At 49.4% G+C, this 21,178-nt stretch overlaps 1 protein-coding gene across 33 annotated transcripts in view; it reads left to right on the top strand.

The window, feature by feature from the left end:
- Window positions 1–21,033, top strand: part of ZDHHC3 (zinc finger DHHC-type palmitoyltransferase 3) — a 61,083-nt gene extending 40,050 nt beyond the window's left edge. For 10 of the 33 annotated variants that reach the window (XM_009445335.5, XM_009445330.4, XM_054680636.2 and 7 more), the window contains 5 exons: window positions 2,323–2,419; window positions 3,108–3,189; window positions 3,316–3,399; window positions 6,870–7,000; window positions 18,157–21,033. In XM_009445335.5, the coding sequence (XP_009443610.1) occupies window positions 2,323–2,419; window positions 3,108–3,189; window positions 3,316–3,399; window positions 6,870–7,000; window positions 18,157–18,405 (643 nt within the window). In that variant the 3' untranslated portion in view covers window positions 18,406–21,033. Of the gene's footprint in view, window positions 1–2,322; window positions 2,420–3,107; window positions 3,190–3,315; window positions 3,400–6,869; window positions 7,001–9,456; window positions 11,136–17,201; window positions 17,514–18,156 lie in introns of those variants that run through there. The other 23 variants (XM_001146243.8, XM_009445336.5, XM_054680648.2 and 20 more) reach the window with 4 other exon arrangements.
- The last annotated feature ends 145 nt before the right edge of the window (window positions 21,034–21,178 follow it).

The raw sequence follows: 21,178 nt of genomic DNA, 5'->3' as shown, positions 1-21,178 counted from the left end.
TATCTCATTGTGGTTTTGATTTGCACTTCTCTGATGATAGTGATATTGGGCTTTTTTTTCATATGCTTCTTGGCCACATGTATGTCTTCTTTTGAAGTGTCTGTTCATGTCCTTTGCCTACTTTTTAGTGGGATTGTTTTTCTCTTGTAAATTTGTTTAATTTCCTTATAGTTGCCAGATAATTAGACCTTTGTCAGATGCATAGTTGGCAAATATTTCCTCCCATTCTGTAGGTTGTCTGTTTACTCTGTTGATAGTTTCTGTTGCTATGCAGAAGCTTCTTAGTTTAAGTAGATCCCATTTGTCAATTTTTGCTTTTGTTGCGATTGCTTTTGGTATCTTTGTCATGAAATCTTTGCCCTATGTCCAGGATGGTATTGCCTACATTGTCTTCCGGGTTTTTATAGTTTTGGGTTTTACATTTAGGTCTTTAATCCATTTTGGGTTGATTTTTGTATATGGTGTAAGGAAGGGGTCCAGCATCAACCTTCTGCATATGGCTAGCCAGTTATCTCCAGTACCATTTATTGAATAGGGAGTCTTTTCCCCATTTACAAGCGGGTTTTTAAAGGGAAAAAGGAGCGGGCTGATACAAAGCTGTTTGACAGGAGCTCTCATTGGCTTACAGAAATAACATTGATTAGTGATTGGCTGTACATTGTTGAACTATAGGGTGTGTGTCATTCCATGGCTACTTGGCATCAGTCTAGAGCCCACATAGCTAGTGGCTTCAAGAGGTAATTATTTGCTGGGCACAATGGCTCATGCCTGTCATCCCAGCACTTTGGGAGGCCAAAGCAGGTGGATTGCTCGAGCTCAGGAGTTTGAGACCCACCTGGGCCACCCCATCTCCATCAAAAATACAAAAAAATTAGCTGGGTGTGGTGGCGTGCACCTGTGGTCCCAGCTGTTCGGGAGGCTGAGGTGGAAGGATTGCTGGAACCCGGGAAGTTGCAGTGAGTCGTGATCGCACCACTGCACTCTAGCCTGGGTGACAGAGGAAGATCCTATCTAACACACACACAAAAAAAGGTAATTATTTATCTCGAAGGGGGGTGTGAGACATGACTGCTGTCACAGGCTGTCTTATTTCAGTGCCTCTCTAGGCCTAATAATTAAATGGGCTCACATTCCTCAGATAAAAAGTTTTTTTTCTTTCTCATGGCAAATGAGTCTTTCTAAACTTGAGCTTTGGGAAGCAGTTGCTTTCAAGCCCCTAGTAGTCCGGGACGCTTGTTTCATATTATTACTTTGAATTGTCCAAAGGGGGAGCAGGTTTGTGCTTGCTATCAAATAAGCCTGAAACAGGCTCAGCCCAAAAATTATCCCAATAATGTTAGAAATGTGCAAATTAATGAACTGATCTGGTCGACAGTTAAGCTCAAATGACTTTTTTTTTTTTTTTTTTTTGGAGACAGAGTTTTGCTCTTGTTGTCCAGGCTAGGGTGCAGTGGCACGATCTTAGCTTACTGCAACCTCTGCCTTCTGGGTTCAAGTGATTCTCCTGCCTCAGCCTCCCGAGTAGCTGGGATTACAGGCATGCACCATCACACCCAGCTAATTCTTGTATTTTTAGTAGAGTTGGGGTTTCGCCATGTTTGTCAGGCTGGTCTTAAACTCCTGACCTCAGATGATCTGCCCATCTCAGCTTCGCAAAGTGCCAGGATTACAGGCAGGAGCCACTGTGCCTGGACTCAAATGACTTTTCCGCTTGCTTGCTTTTTTTTTTTTTTTTTTGGCTAAATGGGTCATCTTAGAGCCGAAAAGTTCTTGGAGCTGGGCTTCCTGCTGTCCTTGACCTTGCTCTGAAATAGCCCTCTCTTCTGTCCTTTGTCCTTCCATGGTGGAGGTACCTGGCCCTCCCTGGTAGCACCTCATAGTGCTTCTAGAACTTCCACCCATCCCTTGGTGGTTTGGTCTTTTGGGGAAATAGGTAGCAGCCATTCTCCAAATCTTAGCCCACTTGGTCAAGTTTTTGAAACTGCTTCATTCTTTTTCTCTCAGGAAACCAAATCATAAGCCCCATTACTTCAGGAGAGCAGGTTCTATCTTAGCCATGTAGCCATGTCAGTTCCGTCCTATGTATGTGTTAAGCTAAGGGGCTTTGGAGAATGACTCTGTACCCGTTTGGAATGACTGCCACCCCTGGGGTCCTGACCCTGCCTCCCAAGCCCCACGTGACACACACCCAGCAAAACCCCTGGCAGTGCCCAAGGAAGCCATTTCAGAGGAGTGGAGCAGGAGCCATGGGTTCTGTGTTCCCCTGGGGCCCTCCCAACACCATGGGGATGCCCTAAAGGTCTGACCTGTGGGCTGTTTCAGTGTTTGTAAGCGGTGCATTCGGAAGATGGACCACCACTGTCCCTGGGTCAACAACTGTGTAGGCGAGAACAACCAGAAGTACTTCGTCCTGTTTACAGTAAGTCAGCTTCCAAATTCTGCCCTGCCCCCCATGAAGCAATGGAGCACTTTGTTCCTTTGAAAATTCTCAGCATTCACAATGTTCTTTGCTCAGAATACTGCCTGGCCCTGTAGATCTCCGCCTTCCTGCCAAAGATCTCTCTGGCTCAACAAGTGCCTGTACCTAAGCCCTTCACTTGAGCGTTTAGAAAATTGATTTCAGTTGATTAGCTATGAGCAAGGGCTGTATTCTGGGCTCCCATCCCAAGTGTTAGACCTAAGTAGCTCAAGAAGGCAGTTTGGGTGATGACCTCAAATCCTGAGCTGCAGGTAGGTGGAGTCTACTTAGTGCAAGGACTAGAAGGGCCCTCAGCAGTCAGCACCCTGGCTTTTCAAGGGAGGAGGTACAGCAGGCTTGAATCCCCCGCCCAGGCAGCTCATACTGCCTGGAGCCCAGGTCATGCCTGGTGACGGGCTTGCTTCTGTTCTGGTTCCACATACTCCCGGAGGTGGCTGCTCACTTGACCCAGGGCTGGGGGGTAGACGGATCTGTAGGGAATTGCTAGCTGGCCCTCTGGTCCCTCCTGGTCAGGCCTTGGCCTGGCTAAGTGTTCCTGAGTGGCAAATTCTGAGTGCCCCTGTCCCGGGAGCCCGTGAGGTCAGAGGATTCTCACAACAATGGTGTCTGCACTGGTTTCCTGTTTCAGATGTACATAGCTCTCATTTCCTTGCACGCCCTCATCATGGTGGGATTCCACTTCCTGCATTGCTTTGAAGAAGATTGGACAAGTGAGTATGTGCCGAGGCTTTCCTCCCTGCTCCAGGGTGGGTGTGTGACCTGAGTGGGGGCGGGGAGGCTCTTTGTTTCCTTCATGGTGCCAGGGGCCAACCTCATTTTATTAAATCTCCTGAAAGCCTATGGACTGAACAGGGAAGAAATGGCAGAGACTGGAATCTCTCTTCATGAAAAAATGCAGCCCCTTAACGTCAGTTCGACAGGTAAAGTCATGAGTTGGACAGACAGACCCTCTGGACTGAGCATGCCCAGGGAGAATGCAGGCCCCAAGCAAGCACAGAGGCCGGTTCCAATGCGTGGGAGCCATGCTGGGAGAGAAGTTTTGTTTTCTGTCTTTCCATGAGGCACTTAAATCGAAGATCATTTTATTCCAGTCTTGCAGAGATTCATTTTTTACTTTCTGGCTAGGACATGGAGTTTCTTTATTAATTTGTTTGGTTTTTGTGATGGTGTTTTTTAACTGCTTACACTGATAATCGTGAATTTACATTAAGATTGTAGATAATTCTTCCTGCTTTAGAGGCATCCCACTGAAATGTGCAAATACTGAGGGAGAAACTCCAGCCAGAAGATTGCATGGATCCTGAAGGAAAACAATAGATGCTGGAGGAAAAGAAATAAGAGGCCACCTGCTGGGCTGGCTCTTTCACACTCACAATCTGTGAGACAAACGTCTTGAGCAAGGAACATTGTATTTCCTAAGCTTTTCCCTCCATGGGCCTCCTTTTTTTTATTTCACTGTCTTTAGAACTTTTGCTCTTCCTATACATGCTGACTTCTTCCCACAATTCTGGCATAAGTCAAATGGCAGAGGTCAAGCCAGCAGACAATAGAGAGAGGAGAGGAGGGTAGGGGTGAGTGGGTATGTGCAGAACTTGCCATTCTGCATATCTAGGTGAGTCGCCAGCAAGTTCCTGATCACTTGGTGAGCATTCTGAAGTACATGCCTTCTGCTAGGCCTGGGGAACCAGATCTACTCCAGATGTGGCCTTGGTTACTTGACAAGGGAGTCCAATTAGGATATTTTATCATCCCAAACACCTCCCACCTCTCGTCAAGTTAACAGACTTGGGCAGGTGATAGGGGTAGCACAGACTGTCAGTGAGGCAAAATGTCCCTGTCGTTGTAATGGTGCTGGAAGGCACCATTGCATTAATGCCTACTGGGAGCCAGGAATGGCCCAAAGGGCTTTTTGAGCAGTGCATTGTTTCGCCCTTATAACAAGCCTGCAAGGTAGGAGAGATGCTTCCCACTTTGCAGATGACAAAAGCTGTGGCTCACAGAGGATGAACAAGTTTCCAGGATCACTCAGCTAACAAGAGGGTCTGTAGTTCAAGCCTAGGTCTGGAGCAAGATTTTTAGCCCTGTCTGGTTGACTCCAATGGTCAGGGTCCTCCCAGCCATGCTCTTGATTAACTGTGGTCAAAATTCCTGATGGAGTGAGCTTCAGGCACCCAGCTTCTAGGGCAGCTAGGCTGGGAAGGCACAGGTCAGTACCCAAAGTTGAGGCCTGAGAGTTGACTGTATATGACCATTACTGCCCTCACTGCTCAGCACTGGTGGAGCTGTTGGGCCATAGGAGCTGGTGTGAGTGGGGGCAGAGGGCTGTCCCCCAGGATTAGGGCACTTTGAGTTGATATTTAAAGAAGGGTAGGGAGGTGGTTCCACACTCCCTGATCTGATTCCTACCTCCCCAAACTCCATTGGTAATTCCTGGGGCCCAGCCTACAGAGGAATGATGCTTGCTGCTTTGCAAGGAGGGAGAATAGGCCATGGCCCTGGGCTCTTCCACCAGCTCCAGGGCAGCAGAGGTAGGTAAGAAGGAGGTGCTTTGTCCAGCAGGCACCCCCATGTGCTCCTGCCAGGCCAAGGCCGAACTGTGCAGATGTTCTTTCATGAATTCTTAAGTATTCCCCTGTACAGAAAGGAAAACAAAATCTCAGAAAGCCCAAACCTCTTGCCCAGATCCTTTTGTTGTCAGGCACTGTCCCAAGGCTGGTTGTACAGCAGTGAGCAAAACAAAGTCTCCCCACTCCTGGAGTTTGAAGTGTAGTGGGAGAGGCAGCTATCAAACCAGTACAGAAAGAAACAGGTAATTCCACAATGCAAAGAACAGGAAAGACACAGGGGCCGGAACAGAATATTAGTATGGGCCTTGTAGTTAGAGCTCATGATCAGGAATTGGTGCCAGGATTTGTACCTCGTGGTGTCTGCCAGATGTCAGAGCCTCTCATTCTCCCCAACACCCTACCCAGCCCAAGGCCACCCATACTTGTAGCCACCCACGGCCAGCCCATCAGGCTGGTGGCCACCCCAACCAAGCCCTGCCCCACAAGGAGCCAAGAAGAGAAATCATTCTGAGGCATCGATAAGTTCCCAGGGAAACCTGAGGAGATATGCATTGTGGATGAGATGTTTCTTACCTGTCACCCACATGGTGCTTGGTATCTTTCCAAGCTCATTCCCACATTTGACCTCCCTTGCCCCTCCTGACATTCCCGTGGGGGAGCCAGCAGGACGGCTTGGATGGAGTGCTTACTTCCTTAATTCCCAGAATCAATGAAGCCCGACTCTGCCCTCCAGGATCTGATCTTTCCAGCCAGGGAAACAGGCACAAGTATGGAAGCAACGAGAAATAAACCACAGCCCAGGCTCAGCCAGCATGGGCCGCTGCACTGAGGCGCAGAAGTCCTTAGGTGAAGAGTGCCAACCAAGGGGCCTAGCCTGTCTGTCAGCACCATCTTCCAGGCCTGGCATTTCCCAGGCCACCTTGCTTCAGGGCCTTCCCCTCCCTGCTCACCCCCACCATCTCCACAGCACCTTTGCCTTTCTCTTCCATGCGCTGGGTTTCTGACTTAGACTTTGTTCAGACGAAAGATTCTGCTTAAAAGCAAACCATACCTCTAGTCAAATCTCACTGCTTCACAGTGCAGTGGGTGGAGGCCTGAAGATGGCGGGACTGGCCTCAGGTCCCCGGGGCTGGAGGCCAGGACAGTGAAAGTGCCTACTCTGGGCCCATGCCTCTTTGGTCGACTCCCTGGCCTTTGGCACTGGTGGCCTCGGTGCTGCAAATGTCCCTGGGAGCGGGGGCAGTGCATTACCTCACACTGTGGTCAAGGCTGAGACCCAGTAGTTCAGCTGCCCCTGCCAAGCTTAAAATCCCAAAGCCACCAAGTGATCCTCCACAGCTGCCTGTGAGCTGATGGGGCACAGAGGGGCAGCATGTCATACAGGAATGCCCAGAAAACCTATGGCCATAGCAGGACTGGACAGGCCTCTCCACCTGTGTACCTGCATTGTGCTCTCTGAGGAGAGCAGGGTCCCCTGTGGTGTCGTCAGGCGTTCATGCCTCACTTCAGAGGCCTTCCTGGGCCCTTCCATGTGTCAGGCACTGTGCTTGGCACTGGGGACAGTGAACAAGGAATGATTTGTGTTAGGGAAGGGAAGCCCTGGCTGGGGTCTGGCCTGTTGAGGAGGCCTCCCTGAGGGATTGAGAGATAGCCAGTGTGGGCCAGGATGATTCTCACCGTAGCCTGGAGGCCAGAGACCTGTGGCACCCAGGAGGAATGAAGGCCTGCAAGCAGGAGGCAGAGTGGGAGCCCAGTGGGGCAGTGAGCCTGGGCAGCAGGCAGTGGGTGACAGTACCAATCCCTGTGTGCTGCTTCTCTTTCAGAGTGCAGCTCCTTCTCTCCACCCACCACAGTGATTCTCCTCATCCTGCTGTGCTTTGAGGGCCTGCTCTTCCTCATTTTCACATCAGTGATGTTTGGGACCCAGGTGCACTCCATCTGCACAGATGAGACGGTAAGCAGGTGGCTCTGCCCATCATTTCCACACCTGGGGTTGGGGAGGACCCAGGGTCAGTGTTGCTGGGAGAGCTGCTCACAGTCAGACCGGTGCCCAATGGTCAGGCCCCTGGTGTGCAGGGCACAGTTCTTGTTTGCAGTTACACTTGGGTCATCTTCATCCACACACAAGTCCTCTAGCCTTGGGGCAGCCATAGCAGATCACACCAGGAGTGCGGCCCAGCAGCCGTGGCTGAAAGGCTGCCTTTACTACATTTCCTTCCATCCCCCCCATGGTAGGTCTTCCTTTATACTGTACTGCATTAGACACTCCACTAGGCACTGAGGGCACCCTTCCCATCTGGGGGCCACAGGCTTGAAATAGAGTGGTTGACAGGGTGCCCTAACCCAGCTGGGACAGGCAGGTCAGCTTGCCAGCCATGCCTGGGTCCTGAGGGCAGAGTCAGGAGAAGGTCTGCCTTGAGCCCCCAGGGCAGCAGGCTTTTACCTGGCCTCTGGGTCATCTCTGTCTGGCCCAGCCCTGGTCCTCATCCACTGCCTTCTCCTCACCCCTACCATCACCTCCCATCTACCCACAGCATCTTCGCTGGAAGCTTTGAGGCTGCTGGCTGTGCCAGACTGGGGCCTACTCCCTTGGTGCCCCTACTGCTGTCTCCTGACCTTCCTAAGGTGTCTGAAAACCTCAAGGTGGTCAATCCCTGGCTGCAATATGGGCATTTCTCTGGGGATTTACATAGAAAGAAGGGGTGGCACTTAGCTCTGGGTGTGAGGAACAAGCAGAGCCATGAGGTTGAGAGCCATCCCGATACGATTCCTGGCGTCCTGAGGCCACCTCAGGGTCAGCTTTCACCAGTGGTCTAGGGCTCTGGGTGAAGGTTTGGGCCTAAGGGTAGTCAGCATTAGAAGCGGGCTCATAGGACAACAACATCCTCCCACTGCGGCTGGGCGCCTTCCCCTGTGGGCTTAGAGGAGGGCGTGCAGAGAAAAGAAGGGACAGTGCTGCCCACTGCCAGAGCACCATTATTCGGGTCTTTCGGCAACTTTTAGAAGGTTGCGGGGCTTTTGGCAACTTTTTTTCTTTTATAAGAAATGATGTCATTGCAAAAGAGTTTCTGTAAAACTAGTAGCCAATGGTATAGATCCAGCCCTGTATCCAAGCAGTAACCGTGACCAACTTCTCTACGTAAGATATACGGGGAACCCGATGGGGATTCTTTCAGGACCAGCCTGCCATTGGGATACTGCCGGGCCACGGTCTGGGGGAGCCAGAAGGCAAGCTCTCACGGCCCCAGTCCTAGCCGTTCTTCCCTGAGAAGACCATTCCTAAAGAGAATTGTGTTGGAAGGAAAGGAGAAAGCTGGAGGGCCCTGTCCCACCTGGGAAGGGGTGTCTTCCCTTTGGCCTGTGCCCTTCCCAGGTCCCTAGGCTGTGAAGAAAGACCCAGACTCAGCTGTCCTCCCAGCACCCCTTTACTAGAGACCGCAGCAGACAGACCCCTGGCCAGGCTCCTGCCAGGCTGCTCCTGTCCTTTCCCTCTGGGAAGGGGCCCCGTTCTCAAGCCCTGCCCTTTGACCAGCTCCATCTGAAGAAGAGAGAGAGGGAGGAAGCAGCTCTTCCCCCAGCACCAGTTTTTTCCTGAGACTTAGCAGGGGAAGCGGCGCCGGCTCCGTGACAGCTGCTGCGTAGGTCTATGCCATGCTTCTCCCCAAAGGAGCCACTAGGAGGACCTTTGCCATGCCATGCTGGCTGGCCTGGCCATGCCACCCTCTAACCTGTACTAATCCCTCCTCGTTCCTCCTCTGGTGACTTCTCCCCTCATTCGTGGTCTGTCACTCCTATTCAACCTTCTCAGCTTGTGTCTCACCAGGCCCACTAAGCAGGGTGCTGCTTGATCCCCCAGGCTGGTGAGACACACAACGCCAGAGCAGTCATTTGATTTGTTACTTTTTTTTTGTCTGCAAGGTGGTCATGGTAGCTTCAAACTTCCTAGGAACCTATCCCAAATTAATGGCCATCATTGGTTATGATGATTGCGAGCTCCCCAACAGCTCTGAGGCCTCTCACGCCAAAGCCTTCATAGTACTCCATCCACAGCCCAGCACAGAGTTTCTGAAGAGCGCCTCTGCAGAGCTCAGCAAGGGGCCAGGGCTGGAGAGACGCGCTCCTTATCTTAGCGACACACCCCAGCCTGGCATACTTACAAGCAGCAGTTTCTGCGCTGCTGATAGTGCTTCTTTTTCCCTCCCTTCTTGGAGGGACTTGTGAATGAGTGCCCACCAAAAAAAGGAGAAATTTTTTTAGTAACACTTTTTATGAGAAAGATATATTATGTAGATAGCTTTGTTGCTTTAAAAAGGAAACATTTACTCCATTCACCTCTCGCTGTGGACATCCCTCCCCAGAAACCACAGCAATGCAGTGCTTGACTGAAAGTATGATTGTTCTTGTTTTCAGGGAATAGAACAATTGAAAAAGGAAGAGAGAAGATGGGCTAAAAAAACAAAATGGATGAACATGAAAGCCGTTTTTGGCCACCCCTTCTCTCTAGGCTGGGCCAGCCCCTTTGCCACGCCAGACCAAGGGAAGGCAGACCCGTACCAGTATGTGGTCTGAAGGACCCCGACCGGCATGGCCACTCAGACACAAGTCCACACCACAGCACTACCGTCCCATCCGTTCTCATGAATGTTTAAATCGAAAAAGCAAAACAACTACTCTTAAAACTTTTTTTATGTCTCAAGTAAAATGGCTGAGCATTGCAGAGAAAAAAAAAAGTCCCCACATTTTATTTTTTAAAAACCATCCTTTCGATTTCTTTTGGTGACCGAAGCTGCTCTCTTTTCCTTTTAAAATCACTTCTCTGGCCTCTGGTTTCTCTCTGCTGTCTGTCTGGCATGACTAATGTAGAGGGCGCTGTCTCGGGCTGTGCCCATTCTACTAACTGAGTGAGACATGACGCTGTGCGTGGATGGAATAGTCTGGACACCTGGTGGGGGATGCATGGGAAAGCCAGGAGGGCCCTGACCTCCCACTGCCCAGGAGGCAGTGGCGGGCTCCCCGATGGGACATAAAACCTCACCGAAGATGGATGCTTACCCCTTGAGGCCTGAGAAGGGCAGGATCAGAAGGGACCTTGGCACAGCGACCTCATCCCCCAAGTGGACACGGTTTGCCTGCTAACTCGCAAAGCAATTGCCTGCCTTGTACTTTATGGGCTTGGGGTGTGTAGAATGATTTTGCGGGGGAGTGGGGAGAGACATGAAAGAGGTCTTATTTGTATTCTGAATCAGCAATTATATTCCCTGTGATTATTTGGAAGAGTGTGTAGGAAAGACGTTTTTCCAGTTCAAAATGCCTTATACAATCAAGAGGAAAAAAAATTACACAATTTCAGGCAAGCTACGTTTTCCTTTGTTTCATCTGCTTCCTCTCTCACCACCCCATCTCCCTCTCTTCTCCAGCAAGATGTCAATTAAGCAGTGTGAATTCTGACTGCAATAGGCACCAGTGCCCAACACATACAGCCCCACCATCATCCCCTTCTCATTTTATAAACCTCAAAGTGGATTCACTTTCTGATAGTTAACCCCCATAAATGTGCACGTACCTGTGTCTTATCTATATTTTAACCTGGGAGACTGTTGTCCTGGCATGGAGATGACCATGATGCTGGGGTTACCTCACAGTCCCCACCCTTTCAAAGTTGACATATGGCCATCCCATTGGCCAGAATCCACAGACACACCTAAGCCTGTGGCACTGGGACAGAATAGATTTTCCATTTGAGAGGCACTTCCTGTGTCAGTCTTGTTTGAAGGAGGTGGTGATGGTGGAGAGAGGTGAAGGAGGTAGGGAGTGCCCTCCAAGTGCAAAAATAACAAATATGATTATTGACCATCGGGGAATTCTCACACATTGATTTGTTTTTTAAGCAATTGCCAGAAACCCCCTTTTTTAGCTTTTGCTTGGGGTGGGGGTAGGAGTTAAGGTTTATTCAATCCTGTCCTGGGTAGGGCGAAAGTTAATCTAGCCATGTGATTTTTCAGAAAAGTAAGTGGAACATGCTGCCACTTTTCAATTCTGTCAGTGCTTCCACATGGAAACAAAATGCAATAAAATTTTTCCAAAACCTGTGCTGATTTAGCTCTCTCTCGAGGTGTTACCCTTAGTGGGAGGCCGACTATCCACAATCTACTTGAGTTTTCTCTGGTTGGGTGTTTGTTTCATTGCTCTGTCTCTTGAATGAGGATACTTTATTTTTTTGGTTTTAAAATGCATTTATGGTCCCTCTCTTGAACCAGCTTGCCCCACCAGGCCTCTTTCCTTTGCTTTCTGCAGCCTGAATCAATTCCTTTGTACTGATGGGCTCTCCTAAGAGCTTTCCTGAGTCAGTTAACTTTACCTCGTGTCTACAGTGCTATTCATGCGATACGGGCGAGGCTGAGATGCTAAGATTAAAAAGAAAAGAATGCTGTTTTAGATCAAGTTGATAGCATTTGTTTTCCATATGCTTTTTAAAAATTTTTTCATAATATACAGTTCACTTAGGTGTATGAAAGAAGTGTTATTGTATTAAATAACTAGAGCGGGGCTACAGCTCTGGCCCTTCCCTAGGGGGAAGAGATTGGTAATACTCCATCTTCCAGGGCATTTTTTAAAGTGAGCCAGGTTAGCTCTTTTCCCCTGGCATTTCTAAGGAATGCAGTAGATAGTGCTGAAGATGCATTGACTTTTTTTTAGTCCTAAAAATAGAAACTCCTCCTTTAAAGCTGTGCATACTATGCTTATCTTTCCAATAGAGTGGGGTTCCTTCAGATATCCTATAGGATTCTGCCTCTGGTTTTGTATAGGCCTTGGCTAGAAAGAGTCAATGTTTCTGAGCTCTCAAACCAGTTGCTCTCAGAAGATAGGGATACCCCAAGGTTCCTGGCATTTTGCCTATTTCATTTTTGTTCAGACTGATATTTTGCCAAGAGCACAATGACTGAGGAATGTAGCCATCATTTGCAGGGTAGTGATTGGTTCCCAGCCTGGCTTCCACACAGGAAGAGAAAGCATCCCTGAGCTCTCCTCAGTATTTCCGGATGTAATGAAAGAGGACATCTTTCTACACAAAGTCAGCCCCAACTTTTGGCTTGGTCACAGGAGTTCTGATAGTGCTGTTTGGTGCACTCATGGGAAATTGAACCAGTCGTAGCCACAGTCTTTCAGAGCCTGGGCTCTGGGGAGTGGAAGTGAAAAATAAAGATGTGGCTTGTTGGATTGTGATCCCCAGCTTGCTTTCCTTCTGTCACCTCTGTCAGGTTTGTGTTCATAGCAACTAGACTGAATATGCAAAAGGCTTAGATCCAAGCAAATCTATAATCTATGCATATTTGCATGGGCTTGGTAATATCATGTACACAAAACACATTTGGGTAGAAGTGCATGTGCTAAATCTCCTTTTAGTCCTACCATTTTGTCTTCTTCATACTGTACTTCCTCTTTTTTGTTTGAGACAAGGTCTTGCTCTGTCACCCAGGCTGGAATGCAGTGGCACAATTAGAGCTCACTGCAGCCTTGAACTCCTGGGCTCAAGTGATTCTTGTGCCTTGGCCTCCTGAATATCCAGGGCTACAGGCACGTACTACCATGCCTGGCTAATTTTGTTGTTTTTTAATAGAGTCAGGGTCTCACTGTGTTGCCCTAGCTAGTCTCAAATGCCTGGCCTCAAGCAATTTTCCTGCCTTAGCCTCCCAAAGTCCTGGGATTACAGGCGTGAGCCACTGGGCCCAGCCCTGTACTTCTTGAAAAAGCCCCAAGTATTAGCTTTTGCTCATCTGCCTAGGCCACTTAAATAGTTAGAATCCACCGTCCCCTAATGCAGAAACCGTTTAGGTGAGGTAAATTAACAAACATTTTAAGCCGGGCGCGGACACTTCTCACTGTGGACATCCCTCACGCCTGTAATCCCAGCACTTTGGGAGGCCAAGGTGGGCGGATCACGAGGTCAAGAGATCGAGATCATCCTGGCTAACACGGTGAAACCCTGTCTCTACTAAAAATATAAAAAAAAATTAGCTGGGCGTGGTGGCGGGCGTCTATAGTCCCAGCTACTTGGGAGGCTGAGGCAGGAGAATGGCTTGAACCCGGGAGGTGGAGCTTGCAGTGAGCTGAGATCGCGCCACTGCACTCCAGCCTGGGCGACAGAGCGAGACTCCGTCTCAAAAAAAAAAAAAAAAAAAAAGAAAACATTTTAAACATGTATGTGAGGTTGGCGTTACACAGAAACTCCTCTCCGGGGGGGCTGGGATGGGCTTTCTCAGCCAGGCTAATGGGTTTTAAATTTCTCTCTTTTCAAGACTTGCAGTGCATCAGCTTAAAGGGTGAGCCAGCCAGTAGAGGGGAAGGCGCCCCACCTAGAAGGTGCCCTTAGATATCAAAGAAATGTGAAAAGAGAAAGATTTTGCTGGAATCCTCCTCAAAGGTGTTCTTGAGGTTGCCAGACCAGCAACATCAACATCAGCATCACCTGAGAACTTGTTAGAAATGCACATTCTCGGTCCCCACCCCAGGCTACCGAACCAGAAACTGAGAGGGGCCCAGCAGTCCGTGTCTTAACAGCCCTCCAGGTGATTCTGACTATCAAGTTTGAGAATCCAGTTGGGGCTTGCAGGGGTCCCCCCTCAGGTGGTCCCTGATGCCTGCTGGTGATATGGGTCCTGTGTGCTGCTGGGCTCAGCATAGTGCAGTTGGGGTGTGCTGATTGTGAGACAGGCACGTGTTCCCTCTGCTGAGAAGCCACTGAGACCGCCTTCCCTCATAAGCTGCGGCCTCCCCAACAAACAACTGCCAAGACATCAAAGAAATTCTGTATGAAGCAGATCCAAATTATTAGCCTGCCCACCACTCCTTGTGCATCTCATCAGTGGAACCCATCTCTAGACCAAGGGCCCTTTGGGTGAAGAAGCAGCCCGGAAGGGAAAGAGAAAAGAATAGAACCAAGGGACCTCCAGATGGGAGCGGCGGCCGGTGAGTAGTCTAGAGCCAGGGGCATTGTAGCAGCCCGGATACATGACCTGAACACGTCTTGACCTTTGCTTTCTACGTGTGGGTTTCAACACCCATGTGGCTTTTTCTTATATTCTTTAAATACGTATCTGGCTTAGGATCACCTCATAGAAGAGAAAGAATTCACAGTGAAGCAGAAACAAGCCACTGACCAGCGTACTCCCAACCTGAACCTTCTTTTTCTCACCCTCTCCCTCAAGTAAACGTCTTGCTGACTTGAGCAGTGTGATTGCCGTAGCAAAGCAGAGTGGCCCCCAGGGATCCCGCTCTGTTGGGCCCGCAGGAGGAGCCGATGAAGCTGATCCAAGGAGTGATGACAAGCGCTGCAGAGGGACCTTTGCTAAAAGCCTTCTAGGGGCCGCACATGCTCTAACACGGACATAAGGATGCCCTGAATTTCTGCAGCTGAGGCCATATAGTCTGGTGACCAAGTATTTGGGTCCTGGCTTCAGTCTTTGGTTGAAATGTCTGCTTGGCTACTTACTACCGCACCTACTACCAAAATATGACCTTGAGCAGTAACTTCTTTAAGCCTCAGTTTTTTCATCTGAAAATGGGAGTGATAATCTAAATCACAAAGTTAATGGAAGGATTAAATGAGGGTGATGAATAGGAATGTATAGTGTCTGGCCCTGGTATGGCTTTATAAGTATTAGCTGTGTTGGAGCTGTGCTTTTCAAACCATTGGTCACAGCCGTTCATGGTTTGCAACCAGCATGTTTTTCAAGAAAAATGTTTAATGCATTACATATTGCAGGATGAGTATTGTTTTATGAAGCTTAAGGAGTTGTGTGTATATGTGTTCTGGAATGCAACAGAAAAATGTTTCCTCTTGTGGGTTACAATATAGAGGTATGAAATCTCTGATGAGGAGAGACAGTGTTATCTGGCCAGCTATGAAGAGACACATTTGCATAGGCTGCTCCCTGAGGCTCTGGCTTTCTACATCTGGATACAGGGAGCAGGGAACAGCCTGCTCTCGTTCTGTGGGGCTCAGCTGAGTCTGTTCTGCACAGACTCTTCCTTCCTCGGGAGCCTTAGTCCTAATACATTCATTTTGGAGTGTTGGTGAGTTTGTTCACAGATCACAGCCCATGTGTCACCCAGACTGACCTGGGCCAAAAGGCCCATCACACACCCTGCAAGAGCTTCTGGTGTCGACTATGACCCCCTTACCAGGCATCAACCATTTTTGTTCGTTCTCTTGAGCCTGAAGCTAGTATTACTGCTCCTCTGCAAACCTCAAGCTTAAGAACTTTGCCTGCAGGATCCCTTTAAATCCACACAAAACTCAAAATTGAGTCCTACCAGGAAAAAGCAGCCCTCAGCCCATTTTTATACATCGGATTTGTTTGCAATATTTTCTTTCTAGACTCAGAAGTCAACACTCCCTGAAAGTTCGTCGACTTTACTGCTGAAGACCTCTGGTAGACAGGCCAGGCTCTGTCTGGAATACTTTATGAGGTTGGTGAGGAGATTGAGTATAATCCAAGAGTGCCTATCTGGGAGCATGCCACATGAATGGCAAATAATCATCCTGTGGGCTCTTGGCTTCATTCCCCTTCTCTCTGACTGAGCTGAGCCTGGGCACAGTGGTGATTTGCAGTAGAACTGGAAACCTGTTGGGCAGAAAAAAAGACACTAGTTCTGGTTCCAGTTCTGATACATAGCAAGCTAGATGAGCCTTGGCCACCGTCATGGCCTCTTGGAACTTCTGTTTCTTCCCCATCTGCCAATCATCAATACTCATACCCACCTCCTCACAAGGAGGCCATAAAAACCTATGGTCATGGCTTTGAGTCCAAGTCAGTGTGGATGCAGCCAGTCTGTCATTTTTGGGTGTTTCCTCTGTAGCCGGGTCTGCCATATGGTGATGTCCCAGCTCTCGTGCTATGAAGTTAAAGCCTCTTTCTCGACAGGCTGCAGATGATCACCCAGGAAGAGAATGCAGAATGCCCAAAGCAAATCATCTCAGCTGGTCACTGCTTCTGTGCCAAGAAGGGAGGCCTGGCGAGGGGCCAGTCAGGAAGCAGCATGGCATCACATGCTCATGACCCACATGAAGGTCCCTCTAGACTTGTGTCAACAAGATCCATTTTCTGAAACAACTATTTTTGTTCTGATTATAAAAGTAACATTGGCTCATTGGTAAAACTTGGATTGTGTGAGAAGTCTACAGAAATAAATACAAATCCTCTAGAATTCCATCCCCAAAAGTAACCACACAGACAAATGTTCTAATGTCATGTAAAACTATATTAAACCATCTTTTCTAGCTGCATAGTGTTATAGAATCATTTGCTTAACCATCATTATTGGGCATTTCTCATTTCCGACTTTGCATTATAATTCAGTGTTCAAGTTTGTATTGCATAAATCTTTGTCTCAGATTATTGATTATTTTTAAACTTTTTGTGAAATCAGACTTACAAAAATGTGACAAAAACAGTACAAAGAGTTCCCATGTACCTTTCAGTCAGTGTCACCAAAGGTAAACATTTTATACAACCATAATACAAATATAAAACCCTGGACATTGGCAACACCATACCCTTAACTAATGTATGTACCTTATTCACATTTCTCCAGTTGTCCCATTAACACCCTTTTCTGTTCCAGGATCCCACACTGCATCATTTGCGATGTCTCCTTAGTCTCCTCCAATTTGTGACAGTTCCTCAGTCTTCCTTTGTCTTTCATGACCTTGACCCTTTTTAAAAATCGAGGTGAAATTCCTGTAACAAAAAATTAGCCATTTTAAAGTGTACATTTAATGCATTCACAATGTTTTGTAACCACCAAGTCTGTCTGGTTCCAAAATCTTTTCATCAATCTTTGACCCTTTTGAAGATTGTAGGGCAGGTATTCTGTAGGCTGTCCTTCAGATTGTGTTTTTGATGTTTTTCTCATGATTAGATTGAGGTTAGGCATTTGGGGCAGGAGCACTGCTGAAGCAATGTGTCCTCGTTGCACCGTATCAGGAGGCACGTGGTGTTGATACGTTTCATTATTGTGATGTTAACTTTGATCATTGGGTGAAGGTGGTACGTGCAATGTTTCTTCCCTGCTATTAAGGTACTGTTTTTCCCTTTGTAATTGATAAGTATCTTATGAGGATATACTTTTGAGATCCAATTTTTTTAACTTAGAATTTATTCAAAAGTCAAGAATCTTAAATCTCTGAGATGGCGTGGGAAGAAAAAGTGCTAGATACACAGAGATCTTTCTTGAGTCATGTGAAGGAGCAGTGCCCAAGCCCGGCAAACCCACAGCAAATTCCCTTGGCTTCCAGAAGAGATGGAGAAAGCAGTGCCCCCAGTGGAGGGTCAAAGGCCTCTGTGCAGGGTGTTGTGGGCCTGGAGAGCTGGCCTGGCCACATCTTTACCTCCTCTGGGCATCTCCCCACCCCAACACCCTTTCTGTGGCCTGGCGGCTGAGTTGCAGCCGACACCCAGAGGCAGGTGAGTTGACAGCTTGGAAGAGGCTGCAGGGTGGATCTGCTGCATGAGCAGGCCTGAGCCCAGCCTTACCTCCCCACAGTGGTCCTGTGTGCCCTCCGGCTGCCTACTGCATGTTGGCACTTGCTGTACGAGCACCCGCTTCTTCACCTCGCATGCTGTTTGTGTCCTGCACTCTTTCCTTAACCCCATCATCCTTCTGCTGTGTTTGCAGCCCCTATCTACCCTGGTGGGAGTGGCCAAAAATATTCAGGAGGGGATCACCAGTTTGTAGTGGCCTCAGAGGATGTGTGGTCCCCCTTATGCCTCAGCCACTCATCAGCTAGCCCCTGCCCATCATCTGGCATTGCACTTGTGGAAGGAAAGAAGAGGAGGGCTGGGTGGTGGGTGGAGAACACGTCAGTCCACCAGGCGGGCCCTGCTTGCTGTGTTCCTCCACGCTGCTGTCCACCCCCACCCCAGCAGTCCTCTGAGGGACCTCCTGGGGCTGACCTGGGCCACAACAGACTGCCCACTCAGACCCCATCTTACCCATGCCGCGGACACCCCCCACCCCGCTACTGCTATGCTATAGCTGGGGGTGTGTATGTGAGCTGTACAGCCCAGCACCACGCTGACGATGTTCTTCATCCCCTTCTCCCTGCAGGGCATCGAGCGCCTCAAACGAAAGAACCAGCCCAGGGAGCACACGGGGAGCTGGCAGTCAGTAAAGGAGACCTTTGGTGGGGACTTCTCCCTGAACTGGTTCAACCCCTTCTCCAGACCGTGTCAGCCAGAGATCCCCAGTGACAAAGACATGGTGCGGCAGGTGACATCACTGTCAGACACCGAAACAATGGAGGATCCATCAGAGGAGACAAAGGACGAGGACTCTGTGGAGGTGACAGATGAATAGATGCTGCTGTGGGGAGAGAAGCAAACACTAAAAAGTGCTGTCAACCTTCATCCTGGGGTTTTGGCTAAAGGGGCTTATGGGCATGGTGCGCTCCCAGCACCCCCAGTGCTTCCCTTAGCCACTCGCTTGGCCTTGCCATTTCCCCTCCTTCCTCTCTCCATGTTGGGCCAGGTCTGGGGGTCGGGAGTAGGCTGGGGACATCAGAGGAGGATGGGGGCTTTCTCAGAGTTCATCTAAGAAGAGTCTGCACTGAGACAGCTCATCAAGAACCGTTCTCCAAGACTGGGTGGCTTTCACATTCTCCGCCCAGCAAAGGGAGCTTTTGAACAGGGCATCCCAGGGGCAGAAAAGAGCTTGCCTTTGGCTTTCCCCGGGATTTCTATCTTCTCTTGGGAAGGCTGGGCCCCTGGCTCCTGGCTTTGAGAAGTAAGGTTGTGACAGAAGGACCGGGCAGGGCTTGCCTTGGGGACCTGGGTTGGGACACTGACATCAGGGGAGACTAGCCTGGAAAGACTGCAGAGCTGCCAGCTACTCCCTGGAAAGGGCTTCCCCATGCTGCCTGCCGAAATTAGGAGGTAGAGGTGGCTGCCACATCTACCTGCAAGGGCCAGGCATGGTTCAAAGAGGACCCTGCATTAAGCTCTACACACACATGTGCAGGACATGTCCAGGATGGACAGAGCCAGAGTTAAGACAGTAGCACCAAAAATGAGCCCCCATTCCACAGACACTGGAGTCTTCACTGAGCGAGACAGCTGGGAGCTGTCCTGCCTGTGGCTACATATCTAGCCATTCACAGATGTGGATATGGGAAGGACCTCTTTGGAGCTACTGGGGACTCTCTAACCACTCGCATGAGAACTTAATTGAATGTTACCTCTTGGAGGGAGTCTAATAACACATGTAGGTAGAACTGACCATAAACCCTGCCTGTGTGTTTGAAAAGGCCAGTTCTCCCAAATTGGTGCCCATCTTGTCTCTGAAAAGATGGGTGATGGCCAGGGTCTGCTGATTGATGAATCAGATGAATCAGGAAGATAGACACACACACACACACACACACACCCTACCAGGATGAGTCTGCCCTCTATTCACCCCATTTGAAGCCTGTGGTGTCTGTGACCACTGCTGAAGGTCTGAGCAGCGTTCTGGTGCTCCTAAACCCCATTCCAGTGGTTGCTGAAGCAGCATCTTCTGCACAAAGCCCAACAGAAGGGTTCTTATCCCCGTTTGGTATAAGAAGTGGATTCACCACCCACTCCCTCCACGTGCCTTTGTTCCTCTCTTTGGCCCATTTCCCCAGCGTCTACTGGCGTCAGGATTGGCAGGAGCACAGGCACTCAGCAGAGCATGCCCCTGCAAGACCTCAGTGTTAAGGCCCCCCTTCCAGCTCCAGGCAAAAGGGCATGAGTCCTGGCCCCAAGGGGCCTGTGGCTGCAGTTCAGAGGAGAAGAAGGTCAGTGTTTGGAGGTGCAGCCTCAGGATGCTGAGAAAGGAAACTGGCGACCATGAGAAAGAAAAGAGCCAAGCAGCATCCTGGTTCTTGGACAGCATCTTTGGACACTCTGTGAAGGGCAACAATCCTGCCAGAGACCGTCTCTCTACAACTGATGACCCACTAGGGCCTGGGGTTAATTGCTCAAAGGGCCCAGTGTTCACAAAGCCACCTCTGCCCTAACCCTTGCCAGAGCTCTCCAACTATGACCCACGAGAGGGGTGATGGTGGGATTCTAACATCAGAGCAACCAGAAAGACATTGGGCCTCCCACACTCAGGCTGCAGGCCCACTTTCTTGGTCCTTATCAGCTTTAATATTTATTAATGACGACATAGGAGCCCGAGTCAGCTGTAAAGGCCATTAACTTGCAATCTGGACAGGAAGTTGACGCTCACCACTTTGGGTAAGAGCTGCTCTGACTGTAGGGCCCCCTATTTGTTGTCCTAACCCAGAAGCAGCTCTGGGCTGCCAGGATGGTGGATGGAATACCAGAGAGTTCACACTAGGGAGGAAGCAATGCCTGCCCCCTGGAGTCTCCTAGGGGGCAGCAGTTAGAATAAGGGAAGAGGATTTGCTGGTCACTGTTTGCTGACATGGGTTTCTATGGTGAGTTCAGGCCTGAGGACAGCGGTGTCTGCAAAACCACATGGCCCTTGAGAAATGTCCTTGCACATTGGGCTTCAAACTCCTCTTCTAGGGATCCATCTTGGCCTGAAAGCAGAGGTACAACACCAGCCCCAAAGGCAATTCTGTTTTCAGATTGGTTGCTCTGGAAAGGAAGGCTGGGGTGAGGGGGCATTTTACTTGCACAGAGGCTGACCCTGCCTCCCCTCTTCACTGACCCCATCTCCAAGGTAGACCTCAGCCATGTCAGTCCCTGTTCTGGGAGGTGCTGGGCTGGGCCACAGCCAGGGTTATGTAGGTAATTAACCTGTCCAACCCTGAGCCTCGCCTCCCCACACCAGCGACACAGTGGTCTCTCTGTGGTGACCATTCACAGCGTAACATTCTGCTTAGCCTCAAACTGAAAGCATTGCAACTGATGTCAAAACCAGATGAGATCTTACAGGGAGAGAGATTGGGTGCAATTTGCCTCTTTCTTTGAATAAAAAGCTCTTTGCTCACCCTCAGTGACTGGAGTGTCCTGTTTTAATTAAGAGATCCCAGCTCAAACCCTTGGGCAGTGTCCTTCCTTATGGGCCACCCTAAAGGCACCTCTAGGAAAGCTACTTTTCTTCCATTCCCAGTGTGGGAGACAAGTGAGTGTCATACGGC

This window comes from Pan troglodytes, chromosome 2 (assembly GCF_028858775.2).
Source record: "Pan troglodytes isolate AG18354 chromosome 2, NHGRI_mPanTro3-v2.0_pri, whole genome shotgun sequence".
In the NCBI taxonomy this organism is placed as follows: Eukaryota; Metazoa; Chordata; class Mammalia; order Primates; family Hominidae; genus Pan; species Pan troglodytes.
The sequence above is the reverse complement of the archived record's forward strand: the minus strand, read 5'-3'. Positions and strand labels throughout refer to the sequence as shown.